Here is a 19,717-nt window from a genome sequence, read left to right on the forward strand (position 1 = left end):
TATTGAAGTAAAAAGATCGGACGTTAAAGATTGCAATAAAATGGGAGTGCAGTAAAAAAAATAAATCAGATAGGTCTTTTTTTGTAACTGTGTCAGAAACAACACTCTCGTCCACAAAACTAGCTGTCAGAAATGTTATTGAAAACAATTGTGTTGCAGTACATTATAGAAACATGAGATTAGAGGACTATAAAGAACCGCCGAATGTCAACTTCTAATTGATCACCCATTACCATTTTTCCATGATTAGACATATAAAACCTTGAAACAGGAAATTGAAAAAAATGAAGAAAAGTACAAGAGAAATCAAATAAGTAGTAACAGAGAAAGCAAATCAGAAATCATACAGGGCATTTTGATTACTGAGTTTTTCCCTCCCTATTTTTGGAGAACTTCTTCACAGGCCACGGACGACAAAATGCAAAACGGCAAAAAGGAAGAACACAAATACTAAGAATCAGAAATCCACCGATAGCAGATTTTGTCTCATATTAATCGACATTGTTAAAGGTGAATCAAAACGGAAAAAGCAGGACACCAAAAACCAAAAAGCCCGTAGTGGGACTGACTGATAGAATTTCAGTCTTTGATGTCTTTTTGTCTTTCAAAAAACCCCAGCAGCAGATATTAACAACATCAAATTCTTAATAACAGCTGCAGGTTGAAATTTATTTCTTATTTAGTTCAAGAACTACCATTTTTATACTGCTTCTCAGTCTATTATTAGATAACGTTGTCTCTTTACCAGGCAAACTGCTTTCTAAAGTTAATTAACCCCACAAACTGAGCTAAATCTAACAAACTTTAGTATGAAGCTCATGCTGAATTTACTTAGGACAACTACTCGTAATAAAAGCATCCACATGTACTGTACAGGACATTAAATTTTCATTTGCCCTCTCCCGTGTATTATGATTGCAAAATGAATTTCTGTTGTATATTCGACTAAATATAGACGCTGCCCATAAATTCCAATTCCCAGCTAGAGATGGACTGTAATTTGGAGTGACGTAAAAGGCTTTATGTCCAATAAGGAATAATCTAGTAAAGAATAGGAGGGGAGGGGTGTCAAAGTTCGCATGAGTAAGATATTTCAGACCCAAATTTGGTACAAAATCGAGCTGTCAAACACTGGTCGAGGTATCAACGCTAAAAACTGCAAGCATAGGTTTGCGGTGAATAGGGTGAATTTTCGGAAGACTTGCAAGGAAAAGCAATCAACGCGATGAATGAAGTGAAATTTTTTCTCACCACTAAAAATTGCAATTCATACGAAAAATCACCGTTTGCAAAATTTGCTAGACATTTTAGTAACAATTGTGGAGAAAGATAGCGGTGACAATCTTAGACCATCAATAGTTCGATAACTGTATTCCAAAAATTTTGCTAGATCTTGAAATGATAATCTTCTGCAAAAATCTTGCAAGATCTTACAAGATAGTCATATACTGTTTAGCACCTCGGAAACCTCGACCCGTAAATTAATGCTTCATAAATTAATGTGACAGAAAAATTACTACAATTTTGGTCGCATCACAAGTCGGGCTCCTTTAGTTTTCTCTTCCTTCCCGGCTGTGAGTTCTTTCAAGTTGCCTCTGGAGAATTTCGGACAGTTTTGAAGGGGGACTCGTCTCTGGGGTAGAAATATACCCATGTCAATCATCTTCCAGTGTAAAACTCGGAGGCTGAAGGGGTTGGGTTTCTGTTCACGTGACAGTACCCAGGATCCGCTCTGTTTTGATCTTGATTACCAAATGCCAGTGTTCCCTGTGTGTTTCGATCTTAGAATAATCATTTTTTGAGTTCATTAAAATTACGTAAACATTTTAAAAAAAATTAACGAATGGAATTGACAGTGAGAAAACTAGCAAAAACAATAATCGTCAAAGATGACAGCAAGATTGCACGTCAGACATTTGTCTTATTTAATTATTAAAAAATTAATTGGATAGTTTATTCACATTCTTATGCATTTTCCCCTATAGATGGGGATCTCGTAAAAAACTGAGCATTTAATTTACTGGGTTGAGATTTTATCGCATGATTATCCTTTTGAACGATCTTAATCCGACTGTTTTCAATATTGATTATTAGGACAGTTTTATCTGACCTTAAGTGTTTTTAGTTCTGTTACAGGCCATCGGCCCGGATAAGTTGCCTTTGCTGCAAATTGCCTCTGGAGTCATAATTACCTGGATTACCTCCCACCACCTGGATGGTTAATTAAAAACGCGTGAAACTTACTTACAACACTTTAAAGCGTGTTCTGATCTTCTGATGTATGCAACAAAATTTCATTTGGCTATTACTTAACAACAATGATACATTAATAGTAAAAATCTTGCATCCTAAGTTATCACTTGAGCAAAAAAAAACAATATGGCTTAAAATTGCTATCTGCTGGTACTGGCACTTCTAATAAGGCATCACCGACGTAAACTGAAGGCTATGGTTTGCATTTTTGCGCAATTCTAATGTGGATTGATTGTTCAATTTATACATTGCTTTTTCCGAGGGTACAATAATCCCAACGCACTTAAGTTGGCAGTCTAAGTTTTCAAAACTTTAGTGAACTTTTTTTTCAGTATTGTTCTAGTTCTGGGGTTATGGTTTTGGTTTTTTGTGGCCTTCTGAATTTTTAGGGTTTCAGCTCTCAACGTTTGATTCTCCGATGCAGCTGCTCCAACTTTACTTAATTACTAAACATTGAATTCAATCAGAGCTTTTTGGTTCACAATGTGACATCAAAAAAGATCTGCGAAAAGCAAAGTAATCAAAATTGCCAATTTCGATGCATGCCTAGAAGACAATTGATCAATTCTTAGCTGATTTTGTAGACTTTTTCAAAGAATATCGTTTCTATTAAAATATTATTAGCACTTTTAGCATTATTTACAGCTATTCAGCGCTTTTGAGCGCTCTTTACGCAGAAAAATGCTGAATCGGTGCACGCACCTCGCTTCGGGAGCAAATATTTGTTAATAAACAATATGCTCCCGGGGGAGAAAAATTTCGGATAACACTAATTTTCAAAAACATATTACTTCAAATTTTTCAGGGAACACCTATTTTGAAAAATATTTTTTCCTTAATTGGAATTTTTTTTCAGGGAACACTTCCCCGTGACGGTCGATCCTGCAGTGGAATATAACAGTGAAAAGGTGATCCAAATACACGACAAATATATTCGGTTGCTCTATTGTTGGCAACCGGCCTTCCGAATCCATAATGAAAGAGCCCAGATTGGACATGGGGTAAGGAATTGCCTTCTGACAGATTATTTCTGCAGTTGAGAAAGTCTGGTTGTCATAACTAGTCACGTTCATTTGAAGAAACCAACCTGAAAGTTAGGAACAACATCAACTTCCCGGGTTGAATTTTTCCGCCCAAAATGATGTAAGAGTGGGGCTGCAATGGGAGGATTTTTTAGGAAAATGCAGCTCAAAACTCTTACGTCTTTTTGGGCTGCATTGGGCTTCCAAGGGGGGTAAAATGGTGTAAGAGTGAGGGGGTAAAAGACAAATTAACCCCCCACTCTTACATCTTTTTTGGTCTGCCAAGGGGGGTAAAACGATGTAATTTGTCTTTTACCCCCTCACTCTTACACCATTTTACCCCCCTTCGCAGACCAAAGAAGCTGTAAGAGTGGGGGGTTAATTTGTCTTTTACCCCCTCACTCTTACACCATCTTACCCCTCTTGGAAGCCCAATGCAGCCCAAAAAGACGTAAGAGTTTTGAGCTGCATTTTCCTAAAAAATCCTCCCATTGCACCCCACACTTACATCATTTTACCTTCCTTGGCAGCCCAACTCTTACATCATTTTACCCCCCCTGGCAGCACAACTCTTACATCATTTTACCCCCTCAATCTTACTTTTTTTTAGCCCCCATACCAGAAGACTGCCAGTCTTGAACCCACAACCTCTGTACCCTCAGCTGCGTCATCTTATCCTCCAGACCATCAAAGCTTGTCCAACTCTTGACGGTCTATATATATGAATAATGGTTGTTAGAATTTCCCCATCTCAACAAATTACCCCCTCACTCTTATATCGTTTTACCCCCTCAGAAAAATTTACCCCCTCATTTTTACACCATTTTACCCCCCTTGGCAGCCCAACTCTTACATCATTTTGGCCCCTCTGAGCAAATTACCCCCTCACTCTTACACCATTTTATCCCCCTTGGCAGCCCAACTATTACATCATTTTACCCCCTCTGAACAAATTACCCCCTCACTCTTACAACATTTTACCCGCCTTGGCAGCCCAACTTTTACGTCATTTTACCATCTCTGGACAAATTACCCCCTCGTTCATACACACTTTTACCCCCCTTGGCAGCCCAACTCTTACATCATTAAACCCCCTCTGAACAAATTTGCCCCTCACACTTACACCATTTTACCCCCCTTGGCAGCTCAAATCTTAGCTCATGTTACCCCCTCTGGACCCCTTGGCAGCACAACTCTTACCTCATTTTACCCTCTCTGGACAAATTACCCCCTCACTCTTACACCATTGTACCCCCCTTGGCAGCCCAACTCTTACATCATTTTACCCCCTATGAACAAAAAACCCACTCACTCTTACAACATTTTACCCCCATTGGCAGCCCAACTCTTACATCATTTTACCCCCTGTGAACAAATTACCCCCTCACTCCTAGACCATTTTCACCCCTTGGCAACCCAACTCTTACATCATTGAACCCCCTCTGAAAAAATTACCCTTTCATTCTTACACCTTTTTACCCCCTTTGGCAGCCCAACTTTTACATCATTTTACCCCCTCTGGACAAATTACCCCCTCACTCTTACACCATTTTACCCCCCTGCGGCAGCCCGACTCTTACATCATTTTAACCCCTCTGAACAAATTACCCCCTCACTCCTAGACCATTTTCACCCCTTGGCAACCCAACTCTTACATCATTGAACCCCCTCTGAAAAAATTACCCTCTCACTCTTACACCATTTTGCCCCCCCTTGGCAGCTCAAATCTTAGCTCATATTGCCCCTCTTGACAAATTAACCCCTCACTCTTACACCATTTTACCCCCCTCGGCAGCCCGACTCTTACATCATTTTAACCCCTCTGAACAAATTCCCCCCTCACTTTTACAAAATTTTACCTCCTTGGCTGCCCAACTCTTACATCACTAAACCCCCTCTGAATAAACTACCCCCTCACTCTTACATCCGCTTTACCCCCCTTGGCAGCCCAACTCTCACATCATTTTACCCCCTCTGGACAAATTACCCCCTCACTCTTACACCATTTTACCCCCTTGGCAGCCCAACTCTTACATCATTTTACACCCTCTGAATTTCAATCAGGGGGAGAGGGGTAATTTCTGAAAAATCCTCCCATTGCAGCCCACTCTTACATGGCAATTTCAGTCATAGGTGGGGTAATTCCTGAAAATTCCATCCATTGCAGCCCATTGCAGCCTACTCTTACATGGCAATTTCAGTCAGGGGGTAATTCTTGAAACTTCCTCCCATTGCATCCCTTTGACACCCACTCTTACATGGCAATTTCAGTCAGGGGTGTAATTACTTAAAAGACCTCGCATTGCAGCCCATTGCAGCCCACTGTTACATGGCAATTTCAGTCAGGGGGGTAATTCCTGAAAAGTCCTCCCATTGCATCCCATTGCAGTCCGCTCTTACATGACAATTTCAGTCAGGGGGTAATCCTGAAAAGTCCTCCCATTGCAGCCCACTCTTACATGGCAATTTCAGTCAGGGTGGTAATTCCTCAAAAGTCCTCCCATTGCAGACCAACTCTTACATCATTTTACTCCCTCTGAACAAATTACCCCCTCACTTTTACACCATTTTACCCCCCTTGGCAGCTCAAATCTTAGCTCATGTTACCCCCTCTGGACCCCTTGGCAGCACAATCCTTACCTCATTTTACCCTCTCTGGAAAAATTACCCCCTCACTCTTACACTATTGTACCCCCCTTGGCAGCCCAACTCTTACATCATTTTACCCCCTATGAACAAAAAAACCCCTCACTCTTACAACATTTTACCCCCATTGGCAGCCCAACTCTTACATCTTTTTACCCCCTGTGAACAAATTACCCCCTCACTCCTAGACCATTTTCACCCCTTGGCAACCCAACTCTTACATCATTGAACCCCCTCTGAAAAAATTACCCTCTCACTCTTACACCTTTTTACCCCCCTTGGCAGCCGAACTCTTACATCATTTTACCCCCTCCAGACAAATTACCCCCTCACTCTTACACCATTTTACCCCCCTTGGCAGCCCGACTCTTACATCATTTTACCCTCTCTGAACAAATTACCCCCTCACTCTTACAACATTTTACCCCCATTGGCAGCCCAACTCTTACATCATTTTACCCCCTGTGAACAAATTACCCCCTCACTCTTAGACCATTTTCACCCCTTGGCAACCCAAATCTTACATCATTAAACCCCCTCTGAAAAAATTACCCTCTCACTCTTACACCTTTTTACCCCCCTTGGCAGCCCAACTCTTACATCATTTTACCCCCTCTGGACAAATTACCCCCTCACTCTTACACCATTTTACCCCCCTTGGCTGCCCGACTCTCACATCATTTTACCCCCTCTTAACAAATAACCCCCTCACTCTTACACCATTTTGCCCCCCTTGGCAGCTCAAATCTTAGCTCATATTACCCCTCTTGACAAATTAACCCCTCACTCTTACACCATTTTACCCCCCTGGGCAGCCCGACTCTTACATCATTTTAACCCCTCTGAACAAATTACCCCCTCACCCTTGCACCGTTTTACCCCCTTGGCAGCCCAACTATTACATCATTTTACCCCCTCTGGACAAATTACCCCCTCACTCTCACACCATTTTACCCCCTTGGCAGCCCAACTCTTACATCATTTTACCCCCTCTGAATTTCAATCAGGGGGAGAGGGGTAATTCCTGAAAAATCCTCCCAATGCAGCCCACTCTTACATGGCAATTTCAGTCATGGGTGGGGTAATTCCTGAAAATTCCATCCATTGCAGCCCATTGCAGCCTACTCTTACATGACAATTTCAGTCAGGGGGGTAATTCCTGAAACGTCCTCTCATTGCAGCCCATTGGCACCCACTCTTACATGGCAATTTCAGTCAGGGGGGTAATTCCCTAAAAGTCCTCCCATTGCAGCCCATTGCAGCCCACTGTTACATGGCAATTTCAGTCAAGGGGGTAATTCCTGAAAAGTCCTCCCATTGCAGCCCCTTGCAGCCCACTCTTACATGGCAACTTCAGTCAGGGGGGGTAATTCCTGAAAAGTCCTCCCATTGCAGCCCATTGCAGCCCTCTCTTACATGGCAATTTCAGTCAGGGGAGTAATTCCTGAAAAGTCCTCCCATTTCAGCCCACTCTAACATGGCAATTTCAGTCAAGGGGGGGGGTATATCCTAAAAAGTCCTCCCATTGTAGCCCATTGCAGTCCTCTCTTACATGACAATTTCAGTCAGGGGGTAATCCTGAAAAATCCTCCCATTGCAGCCCACTCTTACATGGCAATTTCAGTCAGGGGGGTAATTCCTGAAAAGTCCTCCCAATGCAGCCCATTGCAGCCCACTCTTACATGACAATATCAGTCAGGGGGGGGGGGGTAATTCCTGAAAAGTCCTCCCATTGTAGCCCATTGCAGTCCACTCTTACATGACAATTTCAGTCAGGGGGGTAATCCTGAAAAGTCCTCCCATTGCAGCCCACTCTTACATGGCAATTTCAGTCAGGGGGGTAATTCCTCAAAAGTCCTCCCATTGCAGCCCAACTCTTACATCATTTTACCCCCTCTGAACTAATTACCCCCACACTCTTACATCAATTTACCCCCATGGACAAATTACCCCCCCCCCCCCATTCTTACATCAAAATGGGAGGATTTTAGGGAGGACATTCGACCCGGGTTCAGAATCAACCCCTTATCTATATGAATCTTGTCATTTTCTGCATTAACGAATAAAAACATTGCGCCGCAAAACGTTTATATTGCTCTAATAAATTTACTGGATTTTGTCACTGTTTTCCAGGATTGCTCTTAGCAACGCAACAATTAGTCATAAATGATGGGAAGCCTAATTTATAAATAAATACCTAGAAGAGCCTCGCATTAAAAATCGTGGATTAAAAAGACAAATTGCATATAAGCGCTTGCCAATAAGATGGCGCTTTCCAAATTGTATCTGAAATAATTTATTTACAAATACAGAGTCATCAGCCATTAAGAGTATGTTTTGCAGCAAATGTGTGCATTTTGAGGTAACCGTACTCCTAGTCCGCCGCTTATATTGCAAGATCTTGCATGGTCCTTGCAACACACTCACAAGATCATACACAATATTTCCAGAGTATTGCAAGATTCTTGCACGATAACCCGTACCGAACTCCAAGTCTGAAGAAGTACAATGCAAGTCTAAAGGCAAGTCATTTATAGTTTTTCAGTTTTCCCTAAGCTATCGTAAACTATGAACTTGGGAGGAGGTAATATTAATGAGTTTTCAGCTATATTTCAGACACTTTCAGCAGTTTTCTGCCAAATTACAGCCTGAAAATAGCCGAAAACATTTTTTTGTAATTTTTATATCCAGAAAATGTCGAACTTTGCAAAACCTTCCCAAGACAGAAACATATGGAATCAGACCAAAATTCACGAAATCTTCCAATGCCTCTCAATTTCAACTAGACTGTGAGCCAATGCTACCCTCAGTTAGTTCTAGTGGGTTATGATTAATTGGATTACAATGAAATAATAATAAACCGTATGAGTTTAATTGATTTTATGACTTATTATCGATAATTTATCTTGATGGGGGCCATCACTGGGTGGTGTTTATTTCGGGAAATATGTGTCAAATATACGCGTCAAATGTCATATATATGCTCTTAACACCTATTTCACAGGCAGTCGGATAAACTGTGTTTTGTCCCGATCCCGATCGGATTAATATTATGATCAAAATTCCAGATTGTCAAAATAGTCAAAATACCCTAGGAAAATTGAGTCTGCCTGATTCTCGATTTCTAATAACTATTTTCAGTGTACGTAGGAAACTCTTTATTCAATACGCGTTAGCTTTTTATGTCTTCTAAGTAATGTTACTAATTCCTTCTAGTTCAATAGTTTGATTTGGATTTCGAAAAGTTAATAGCGACCGAGCATCAAGCACCTTATGTGCTCAAATGTTGAGGGAAACATCGCTCGTTGCTCTTCATTTTGTGAAATACTTGTCATTTTTTAAGGTTTCAGAAAGGAAGTTTGTCGGTGGTTTTGTACGTTTTGGCTGCTATAGAAACGTTTTCAAGCTGAATTTAGGCACAAAAGTTGAGATAAAGCCTACGACTTTGGTTGTAGCTTTTTTGCAGTTATTGTTGGATTTTTACACGGTTTGCCGGCTGTTTTAGTTGTTTTCTTCCTGGCTATTTGTGACGTTTTCTTGAGGATATTTTACTTTTTGAGGCTTTTAGGTCATTTTTTTTTGAGGCAACCAGGATTTCGGTTGAGACTTGCCAAGTCTTGGCCAAGAGCGGGGTTTAGACTTGCCAAGTTTTGGCCAAGACCTGGATTTGTGACCACAGTAAAAATAGAGAATTGGATCTAAGTTGTAAAATATCCTTGTGCATGTTTGGACGCACCGAACCCCTTATATGCTTTCAAAAATATTCTTCGTCAGATACGAGCTCAGACGCGTAGCTCGACCTGGGTGTAAACAAACCAGAGTTTTTGAATGTTCGGTACCTTTGAGTCACACTTACCATAACTGGCTTTGAGCAGAAAGAGGTCAACAACCAGACATGGGTCATCACTTCCACGTTTGCCAGGATTGTTGGCTGTCATTACAGGGTACCATCTACCCAAAAATTTCTCAAGTATCAGAGGAACTGCCGAAACATATGGACAGTGATCCGGCTCCTGATGATACGACCGGGAAAATTTTAAGTTCTTGACCAGAAAACAAAATGAAAGAAGTAAAATGCTCCTAGCATCGACCATATTGATTGGTGATTTACAAGAGTTGGATTCTGGCAAACAATCAAAAGGTCGATTTAAAGTTCATTTGACTGTTCTTAATGTTAAATGATTTCAGTATTTTGACAAACATTATGATCGGTGAAATGGCAACTCACTGAATGCAATTTGAAAGAGCCGCGAAACGGAGAGGAGAGATTTACAATCAAATGATGGCGTATTTTTGTCATCATTTTTTCTTATTTTTTCTTTTCCGAGTTGGGATGGCAATTTTTGTTGTGCTCCAGACATAGTTCTAGTGGATAGGAAACAAAACAACTGTTGTGAAAGTTTGCCAAATTTTCTTGTCAAATCAAGTACTGGTCTGTTTTTTTATGTTTCCGCAATATCTAAAATTCAAGTGGTATAAAAGATTTGAATAAGAAGCAAAAATTTAGGAAATTTTTTTCCCAGTCAATTTTTCCCACATTATTCCTTAATTATTACATTAAATTAATGCTAAAGGCAATCACATGAGCAAATATTTATTCGATAAAATAGGTTTTTAATTTTTTGAGGGCGGTGTTTTGCAAATTTTGAATTTATGATTTCAAATCATTTATTTTGAGAAATAATGAACAAAATAAACACATTTTGTGTTTATCTCTATAAATGTTGGATCGTATTTAATCCTTGTTTTGATCACTGATTATTACTCTTTTGGCAATTCAAAGAAGTCTTCCTTTTGTTCTAACTAAGTAACTATAGATATTTTTATGCTCAGTGTTCATATACTACGTTTCCGCCTTGAGAAAACTTCCGTTGAAAAAGAGGGCAACGGTTTCAAAAGAGTATGTTTTGATATAAGATTACAAAATTTTACATCAAGCGATATTCTAATGTTATCACTGCATGCCAACGCAATTTAAAACTAAAATTCTTTGGATTTTGGTTCCTTAGTCCATTTTAATTTTGATGGAGACTTTTTTCAAAGTATTTTTTCTTAAAAACTGAAATTATGGTGGCTAGCTGTTTAAACTGTTTTTGGCGACTAGTATATCTAATTTCTACAACAAAATCAATGAGTTTTCACACAAACTGTGCCAAAGAACTCTTCAGTTAGCAGTTAGATGTTTTATTTGTTAATTATTTGTTAATCAAATTGAATTTTCTAAAAGACATTGAAACTCATAGTTACAGTCTACAATTTTCGTAGTCAATCCTATGTTAGTACAGCGCCGATTTTTTATGCGATAATTATCCTTTTGTCCTCGATTTTTGTAATAGACAAGTTTTCCACGGATGGTGAACTTTAGATATATAGATATACATATTCAGAAATAATTGTTTGAATTATTTACAGCCAAAATTTTATTGGAGCAAGTCTTACGTCTCATTCGAGTCCAGGTCAAATTGTATAAGCAGTATCACCTGTAAAGGCAGCTAATTTCACTGCATAAGCCACAACTTAAACTTTATTAACAAGAACAATATTTTGATAAAAACCATTTTTTTTATTATAAGTAATTTTTATTGATAATATATTATAAAAAATTGTTCAAAAAATTGCAAATGCGAACTTCAATTAGCCAATTTTAATCTCCGCAGGAAGTGTTTCATTTAAAATGCCACATCTTTCTTTTAGAGAGACCTATATGTGCTATATTCCTATTATTTTCTCCCTTTGATTCAAATTGGGTAAAGCTGGATTTAATTTGGCTGAAAATATTTGACATTTTTTTGCTCTTTTTTCAATACAGGTTCATTTCCAGAGGCAGAATTGTACAAGTTCTTTGAAGAAATTGAACAAGATTCCTTGACAAATAACACAAAAACTTAAGAACAGTTTTGACGCAGGTGTTGTTTAAAATTTTCACGAAAAGTATACAAACAGTTTACTGTATGTCAAGGAATTAAGGAATTAGAGAAATGATTTGAACACAAAATATGATTTAATTTGATGCTTATGGCGTACAAAATTCTTCGGGTGTACGTAACTGTTTGAACCAGGATGTAAATTTACGTTTTTCATTCTTTTATGTTAGCTATTCCTGAAATAGGTCATTTCATTTGTTTATTAAAAGTCGGTCTTTTCTTAATAACGAAACGTTAATTGAAATGTTTATATCAACCTATTTTCTCTTGATAAATGAAAAACAATCACCTCAAATCACAACATCTCATTTTCCCATCACCTCAAATTGAATCCATAGCCCATTTTTTGCGCAATATTTGAATGCCGAGTTACTTTTTCAGTTATTTGACATCTTTTCAACCTCTAGCCAGTCCCCCTTTCGGGTACTCGCAAATAACGTAGTGGTTCTGGAAAGAATCACAAGGGTAGTCATCCAGACCTATATACTGGTCCAGTTCGCCCGGTTTCTTCTGGGCGGTGCATCTTTCGTCCTCTCTTCCCTCACCATCTCCTTTTTGTTTATGGTTTCGCCAAAGGTCAACTGGCATGTAGGTTCCAAACCAGAAGTCCAGGAAAAAGAACCTGAAAATTAATTCAAACTTCCTTGGCTACAAAGCTGACTTTAATAACCCAGCTTGTGGTATTTGATGAAAAAACGTTTCTAGTTCAGCTGACCAGATTTGCAGCTATAATCTGACGCCTCTAATTGCGAAATTTTTTTCCAGAAATTGAAGGTAAATAATTTCAATGATGGCTTATGCTGCCATAGCTAATAGGTCGACTCACGAAAAGGCGGTGGTAGGCCATCATTTGGTATGATAAGACTAAAGATCGACTTTTGTGGTTTTTAGTCGACCATGTGTCAACCTAACGATGGTCATAGTTGGCCATGGTACGGCCGTTAAGTGTCAGGATTGATCGTGGATCAACAGATAATTGCTGGGGTTGACTACAAGTATCAGAGTAAACAAAATCAAGTAATTGCAACATGTGCTCGACCCCCCCCCCCCCCACCCACACCGAATGAACGTTTCAATAGGTAGTGATGTTTTAGTCTGTTTAAAAAATTGTTCCGATCAAGTCAGACATACAATGAACATGCTTAGTTTTAGCTATTGAACTTCATTTATTTATGCTTCTGTTGCCATTGATGTTTTATATATATACCTTTGGGAAAAACGGGCAAAAAGATTACTCTGACTGGTGTCAGTTAATTGATATATCTGGCGTTGTATGTTCTATCGAAAGTATGGGCGATAAAAAGACCATGGGTCGATTTATCAAAAGGCTTTGGGTCGAAGTCACTCGTGTCTTTGGCCATATAACTTTTGTGGGAAATGTACCCGCACCACGACTATATCAATCTTTTCGTAAGACTGATCTTTCAACCTGGATAAAAGTGACAAGCCAGACACTGAACAGGATTCTTTCAGCATAATTGATCATTATTTCTTCATTTAGATTTATCTTTAAAAGGTTTTTACTCAATTCCTTAAAAGTGCAAAATCGAAAAGTCTGGTTTTCGAATAAATTTCAGTGGGTGAAGAAAAAAGATCAACTATGCTTAAAAAAATTTAGTTCAGTATCTGGCTGGTCACTTTTATCCAAGCACAAAATATACTTGTATCATTTAGTTAGCTTTCTCACTCCATAACTGTAGTGGTTCAAATTTACAAGCAAAATTGTGCGCAAATAAGTCCAATCAATCTGAGCCAGGTGCGTACAAGAAAATAAAACAGCAATAAGAAACAGAAGTTTTTTTCAGCACAAACTTGTAGCATCGGTTCAAACTTTGTTTTCATCTATGTAATTCTAATTATATTAAATCAGCATGTCAACAAAGCTGAGCCAGCTATCTACAAAATTTAAGCTTAGTTTTATCGTTAAGATACAGTCCATTGTAATCAAGGGCATTAAATGAAGGTTAAGAGCAAGATGACAGGAAGAAACCTAACTTTTAGTATCTACATTTTACATATTTTTCTACATAAATAAACAATATCTGAGATCATTAACAGTTAAAAAAGCAATTTGAACAAAAAAAGGGACACAAACCTAATTGTTCCCTCAAAATTTAACTGTGCCCTCAAACAACTTGATTTTACCGTCCCAGGGTGAAATGATTTTATTAACAAAACATATCATTCCTTGGTCCGGCCGCCTTACTTCGTCAACGGAAAATGGTCAAATGGTAAAACATTTCATTTCACGCTGAATTGAACAGCAACCAAGAGCCAAAACTAATCTTGATAAAAACTGTAAATTTTTCAAGCAAAATATAATTTTTTTGTCGCCTGCTTTTTAAAATTCAAAATGACATAGCTGCTTTGAACTTACTGTTCTTCAGTTTTTGAGATTCTAGTGTAGATTATTCTAGAAAAACAAAATTTTTCAGAAATTTTTTAAACTTTTTTCAATACTCTTTAGATTGCAATGTCAAAAATGGCAGATTTTTTCAATTTAATTTCGAATAAATCTTTTTGATTCCCGTTCAATCAGCGCAAATTTTTTGCGGGATAATATAATTACATTGTAGACTTTTCAGTATTAAACGAATATATATTAAGCGTGCTCCATTGAAGAACGTAGCGTAATTATTTTTGACAACAAGCAAAAATGTAGTCAGGTCAGGCGAAACGGAAGTCCGTAGTGCTCAAATATTCAAATTTGTACCTGATAACCTTGCAAAGAGGCTCAAAACGCAAACTGGCTGACTTCGATGTCAATTTAATAAGTAAAAATGCTAATCGTATTTCTAATTATTCCATTCACATAAACATTACAGACTAGCGCCCCTATCAAATGTAACTTGAGCTACATTAACAAAATAGCTTGTTTTGTGGAATATCTCGACAAGTTTTGTCATTATTTTCCACATGTTGTATTTTGTAGAAATCGAGAGTTTGGGACCGTGTAACATTGTTACACAATTCATCGCAATATTCCACAATTGATCATATAACGCAAAACTAATTCATCTTCAGAGCTAGTTGTCTATACATTTTATCATACTAATTTTGTATGCAACTAAGCTTCTTATCCAACGCAAAAGATTAATGAAAATAATTAAAACTACCAAACCGACAACTCGGAGCAATTGTGCAATGATGAAGAAATTATCGATTAGGTTTGATAAAAGTTAATGAAAATTTTAGAAAGAAATCAGAGGAGGCTCTCGCTTGCCTATAGGACTTACGGTTAAAATGTGTATTCATACCAAACTGAAATCCAAAAAGTGAAGCAATATTTACAGATTAACAACAGAACAATTAAAAAATGAAAGAGTTCAAATAGACAGTTGTGATTCGGTGTCAGTAGATTTGAAGGACTCTTTTGAAAAATTTCAGATGAAGTTCATGGCAGTCTTAAGCACTTACTGTTACAATTTTCATTCCAATAAAATTAATTCTTTGGAGTATAGCAATAAATTCAGATTAACAGGAAAATAGAAATTGTTCTCCCAAATAAATTTTTGAGATAACTAAATGTACAAAGTACAAAGAATGTTTGTATAATTCAACATGTAATTTGAATACTCTGGAACAGTAGGCTCAGTTTGTTGTGTTCAAAGCGTCTTTGAAGTCTGATTAGTAGCTATTTAATCGAGCAGTATTTACTTGCTTATTTTTTGGATTCTAACGTAAATAATGTATAGAAATTGAATACCGCAAACTGTGGAATAACGTAGCTTTAAAGTGGGGAATCCGAGTAAAACATTTTATCACGAGATTACCGGAAATGGCCAAATTGTCTATTTTGTCTAATCAGGTAACAAAAAAATTGAAGCAATTTCCAAACAACTTTTTATGTAACCGTATTTCACATTTTCAGCTAATTTTACATCAATTATGTAAGGATTTATGTCAGTTATGTTGGTAAATTACAATTATTTCTTACACGGTTTTGTTCTGTATAATCATTTATTACATTTTTGGACTTCAAGTTTGGGTCATTCTGATAAAAAAATAAGAGCGTTGACCGGATTTTGGTAAACTAGGGTGGATTTCCGATCATTTTTGGCGGTTTTCTTGTCAGTTTATTTCTCAACCCTGCAAAACATTTGATATTTTTTCAAAAATATTAGCACTTAGCATTTCGTGACAAGATTTGTATGTTATATCAATTTTTGTTTCAATGAAGATTAAAAATTTTTACCTATCGTTTGAAGATAACCCGTCCGTTCGGTTACCATCAGACTGGAATCTATGATAGTTCGCCCAAACTCCAGCCAGTCCATCAGCCGGCAAACTTTTGCCAACTGCCCAAGTGACAATAGCCCTCAACTCTTCTTTCGTTTTGGGCGCAATTAGAATGGTGGCGAGTCCAAATGCCGCCCCATCGTAGCAACACATTTTTGCACCCCAGAACGACTTGGTTCCTTCTGCCGGGTCGACCAAGCCATAGCAAGAATCAAGAGTTGCTCCTTGTATTGTTTCCATACCACTGGGGCATGATGCGTCTTGATCGGAAGTTACGATAGACAAGGTTGATACTGATATTATCAGCACTGTTAACAGTTTTGCATACGTCATTTTGATCTACGCCGATCTGTTGGTAGAAACAAATCAACGCGTATCGTTGCAAATTGAAAGAAAAATGTTGGCTTAGAAATTGAAGTTATACCTGTTTATCTTAGTACTTTTTTGTTTCGTAAATATATAATCATACGAAATTTACAATATACAGGTGTGAACCGTTTCGCTGGATAATTTGTGAGATCTTGTTCGCAGGATTCTGCAAATTCCTCAAAAACAAACCATCCAGAGATATAGTTAATAAAAACATTTAAAATATTGAGATTGTGTGAAAACGTAGGAATTTATAAGAACCTCTTACAAATATTAAATTGTTCTTTTACTTTTTCGGGGTTTACGCAATTACACGTTTCAAATAGGTATGTATCCCTTTAAAAATCCATTTAATTTTTATTTCTTTTTCTTTTCTCAGAATATATTTAGAAATTACATCAAAGTTAATTTTGCGATCTCGCAGTCAAAGAAATTTTAGTCTAGTTAAAAAATGTGTTTGTTCAAGCCATTTTCAGCTGAATAAAAATTTTTAAGATAACCGACGGTAGTACGCGTTGATAGATGAAAAATCTACTGAAAAAATTGACAATTTTTTGCCACTAATTTTTAAGGCAACCAAGTTTGCAGAAAGAACTCAAAAGAGTAAAACTTGTCAAATATTGGCAAGCTTTACTTTTCACTGCTGTGGGAATCAGGATTTCTACGTGCAATGGTTTTGTATATTTATACAGACAAAGAGGCGACATCTGATTGGATAACAATAGACCAATGGCAACAGGTTTCACACTCAGACTGTGAGCAATTGTCGTTTAACGTGAGACAATTGTTATCTAGATGAGCAGACAGCTTTCAATTGTAAAATTTTTTGGATTGACATCTACCTCGTTTTATTATTTTTAACTCCTCAAAAATGCGAAGTTTTTTATTGTGAAAGTTTAATTTTCTAACTTCCAGGAGAATTTGTACGTTCAGATATAGGTATAAAAAGTACAGTAGGTATATTTTTATTGCAGAACCCGAGATTTAAGACAGTATTTATCAATAACCCGTGGCAGAATTTCTGTATCTCAAAAAATTACAAAAGAATCATATTTCAAAAACAGGGTCTTATTAAAGTTGGCTTGTGATGAACAGCATAATATCTAAAATGCTTTACGGTTGTTTTGTCACTTTTTTCTCAAGAAGATTAGCCGAAGAGAGGGCAAATATGTGAGGATGTTTTCCATAATAATTCCCAGTTAGTGTATTGGTTAATTACATGGCTTCTTAATACATGCAGGTACAAAATGAACCCTTAATTGCCCAACCCCTCATTAATTCAGGGTTAGGATTTATATAGCAGCCCTAATTTTGGCCGACCGACGTCGTTTGGAGAGATAAAAAGGTTGTATCATTGAAGGGCTATTGATAAATTGAATCGATTGTTCCAGAGATTTTTTAATATTTTCCTTCCTGGTAGAAAAACTGCGACTCAAAATTTCCATTTTTTAGACATTTTCACTCCACTCTTCATACGAACATTTTGAGTATTTTATAGGTATTTCATAAAGTTTTAATTAATGTTAAATATTTCATTAATGTTAATTAATTAAAATTTTTAATGGAATTTTTGACGTTTTTTCGATCATTTTTGACGATTTTTTGTCTGCCAAGACATGGATTGAGACTTGGCATCTCTTGGCCAAGACTTGGATTAAGATTTGGCAAGTCTTGGCCAAGACTTGGATTAAGACTTGGCAAGTCTTGGCCAAGACTTGGATTAGGATTTTGCAAGTCTTGACCAAGACTTGGCAAGTCTTGGTCAAGTCGGACAAGTCTTAAATGTGTTATGATCATAGCTCTGAATCAGTACTGATACCTAGACTTGGAGTTAGACTTGCCCAGTACTGATTTTGACTTGGCGTTCGGTACTGGATAGCTATAGTTGATAGGAGTTGTTATTGACTTCTATTAGAGTTTTTGAAAATCTAAGAAATTGAATTGTTTTGCATCGCTGTCATTTTTTAAAAAGTGTTCTCTTTTTGGACTCTTTGTTACCAATGAGAAGTCAAAAAGGTTGTTTGTTTTGGTCACGCTGTTGACTGAGAAGAGCGAAAAGCAAGAGGCGAAAGTTCTCAAACTGCTCTTAAATCAGTGCGAGAAAAATAAACAAAAACAGTTTTTTTTGCATTTTGAGAGAATTTCTTATTTGCATGAAAAATTCTCTCAAAATCACTTTCACTGTTTTTACTTTCACTGTTTTTTCTAATTTCTCAATAGTTTTTTAAAAGAAACATGCGTTCTAATGTTTCACAGCTTTTTCTTTAACTCATAAAAAAATTATGGTTTGTACAGCTTTGATACTACTCGTTCTGATAAAACTTTTCTAGCACTTTTGAGTTTTGGCCGATTTCATAGTTAGTTGGCCACATCTCTTAGTTGCATTAATGAATGGCTATTTGGATTTTGGAGTTTTGATGCTTTCGATCTTTGAGTTTACGGCCTTTTGTGGTTCTTTTGGTTTTCCTTTCAATTAGTTGCAGTAATGGCAGGTGTCATATAATATATAGTTGACCAGACAGAAGTGTAGCTGTTTACGTGGTTTCTAATGAAATCAAATTGGCTGAAAAACTTGCCTTTATTCGATAAAATCGGTTTTAATATAGCACTACTCATTCTGTTTGGTTTGTGGCCTCTTTATTTCTGTATCAAAACCTAACATTGAAGTTCTATTGAAAAATTGAATCAATTTTTTGACTCATTTGCAGTTACTTGTTATTTATTTTGTTTTTTTTTGCTTTTGTTTTTACCTCTATCAAACTACATATTTTTTGTTAACAGGCTGAAAAAAGATTTTTTGTTACAAAAAGTACAACCAATTTCTGCTAAGAAAAACATTTATACTTAAATTCTACTGGAGATATATTTTTTACCCTAGAGCCTTGACGACAGAAACTGAAAATTAATGTTTGCAAAATTTATTTTAGACGAAAAACGGGGCTTAATTTAATTTCATAAAAATTTACTTTCTCGGATTTATCTAACCATCTTTGTGACTCCCCTACAATTTCAAGACCTCCTTTGAGCAAAAGCACCGTAATGCAATATTGGCGACCCAAGACTATTCGCGACTGATTGAATCAGGCCACTACATACCACTGTTGGTTATCAATCCAATGAAATTTGTTTCAATGTTTTATTCTGAAAAGAGATTAACATCGAGGGGCTTGTCAGTTTTAATTGAAAAAAAATATACAAATTGATTATCATTTGAAGGTTTGAAAAATTATGATCAAACGCATATTTCCAATTCTGTTTTGTGAA

The 19,717-nt window shown here is 37.1% G+C and overlaps 2 protein-coding genes across 5 annotated transcripts; both read right to left on the reverse strand.

Moving 5' to 3' along the window:
* Window positions 1-1,289: 1,289 nt before the first annotated feature.
* Window positions 1,290-10,037, reverse strand: LOC142353152 (uncharacterized). Its single transcript, XM_075405364.1, has 3 exons — window positions 9,778-10,037; window positions 3,121-3,340; window positions 1,290-1,742 (listed from the first exon to the last, which is right to left on the reverse strand). The coding sequence occupies exons 1-3, from the start codon at window positions 10,013-10,015 to the stop codon at window positions 1,517-1,519; spliced, it is 684 nt and encodes a 227-aa protein (XP_075261479.1). The 5' UTR covers window positions 10,016-10,037; the 3' UTR covers window positions 1,290-1,516.
* Window positions 10,038-12,089: 2,052 nt separating this feature from the next.
* LOC142353306 (uncharacterized) lies at window positions 12,090-18,799 on the reverse strand. Of its 4 annotated transcripts, none has more exons than XM_075405540.1 (3): window positions 18,787-18,799; window positions 16,041-16,433; window positions 12,090-12,467 (listed from the first exon to the last, which is right to left on the reverse strand). In XM_075405540.1, the coding sequence occupies exons 2-3, from the start codon at window positions 16,415-16,417 to the stop codon at window positions 12,242-12,244; spliced, it is 603 nt and encodes a 200-aa protein (XP_075261655.1). In that variant the 5' UTR covers window positions 16,418-16,433; window positions 18,787-18,799; the 3' UTR covers window positions 12,090-12,241. The 4 variants fall into 4 exon arrangements, with proteins under 4 accessions (XP_075261655.1, XP_075261652.1, XP_075261654.1 ...); XM_075405537.1 differs by lacking the exon at window positions 18,787-18,799 and adding an exon at window positions 16,989-17,118; XM_075405539.1 differs by lacking the exon at window positions 18,787-18,799 and adding an exon at window positions 17,031-17,112.
* Window positions 18,800-19,717: the final 918 nt, after the last annotated feature.

This window comes from Convolutriloba macropyga, chromosome 14 (assembly GCF_964194025.1).
Source record: "Convolutriloba macropyga chromosome 14, txConMacr16.3, whole genome shotgun sequence".
Taxonomy (NCBI): Eukaryota; Metazoa; Xenacoelomorpha; order Acoela; family Convolutidae; genus Convolutriloba; species Convolutriloba macropyga.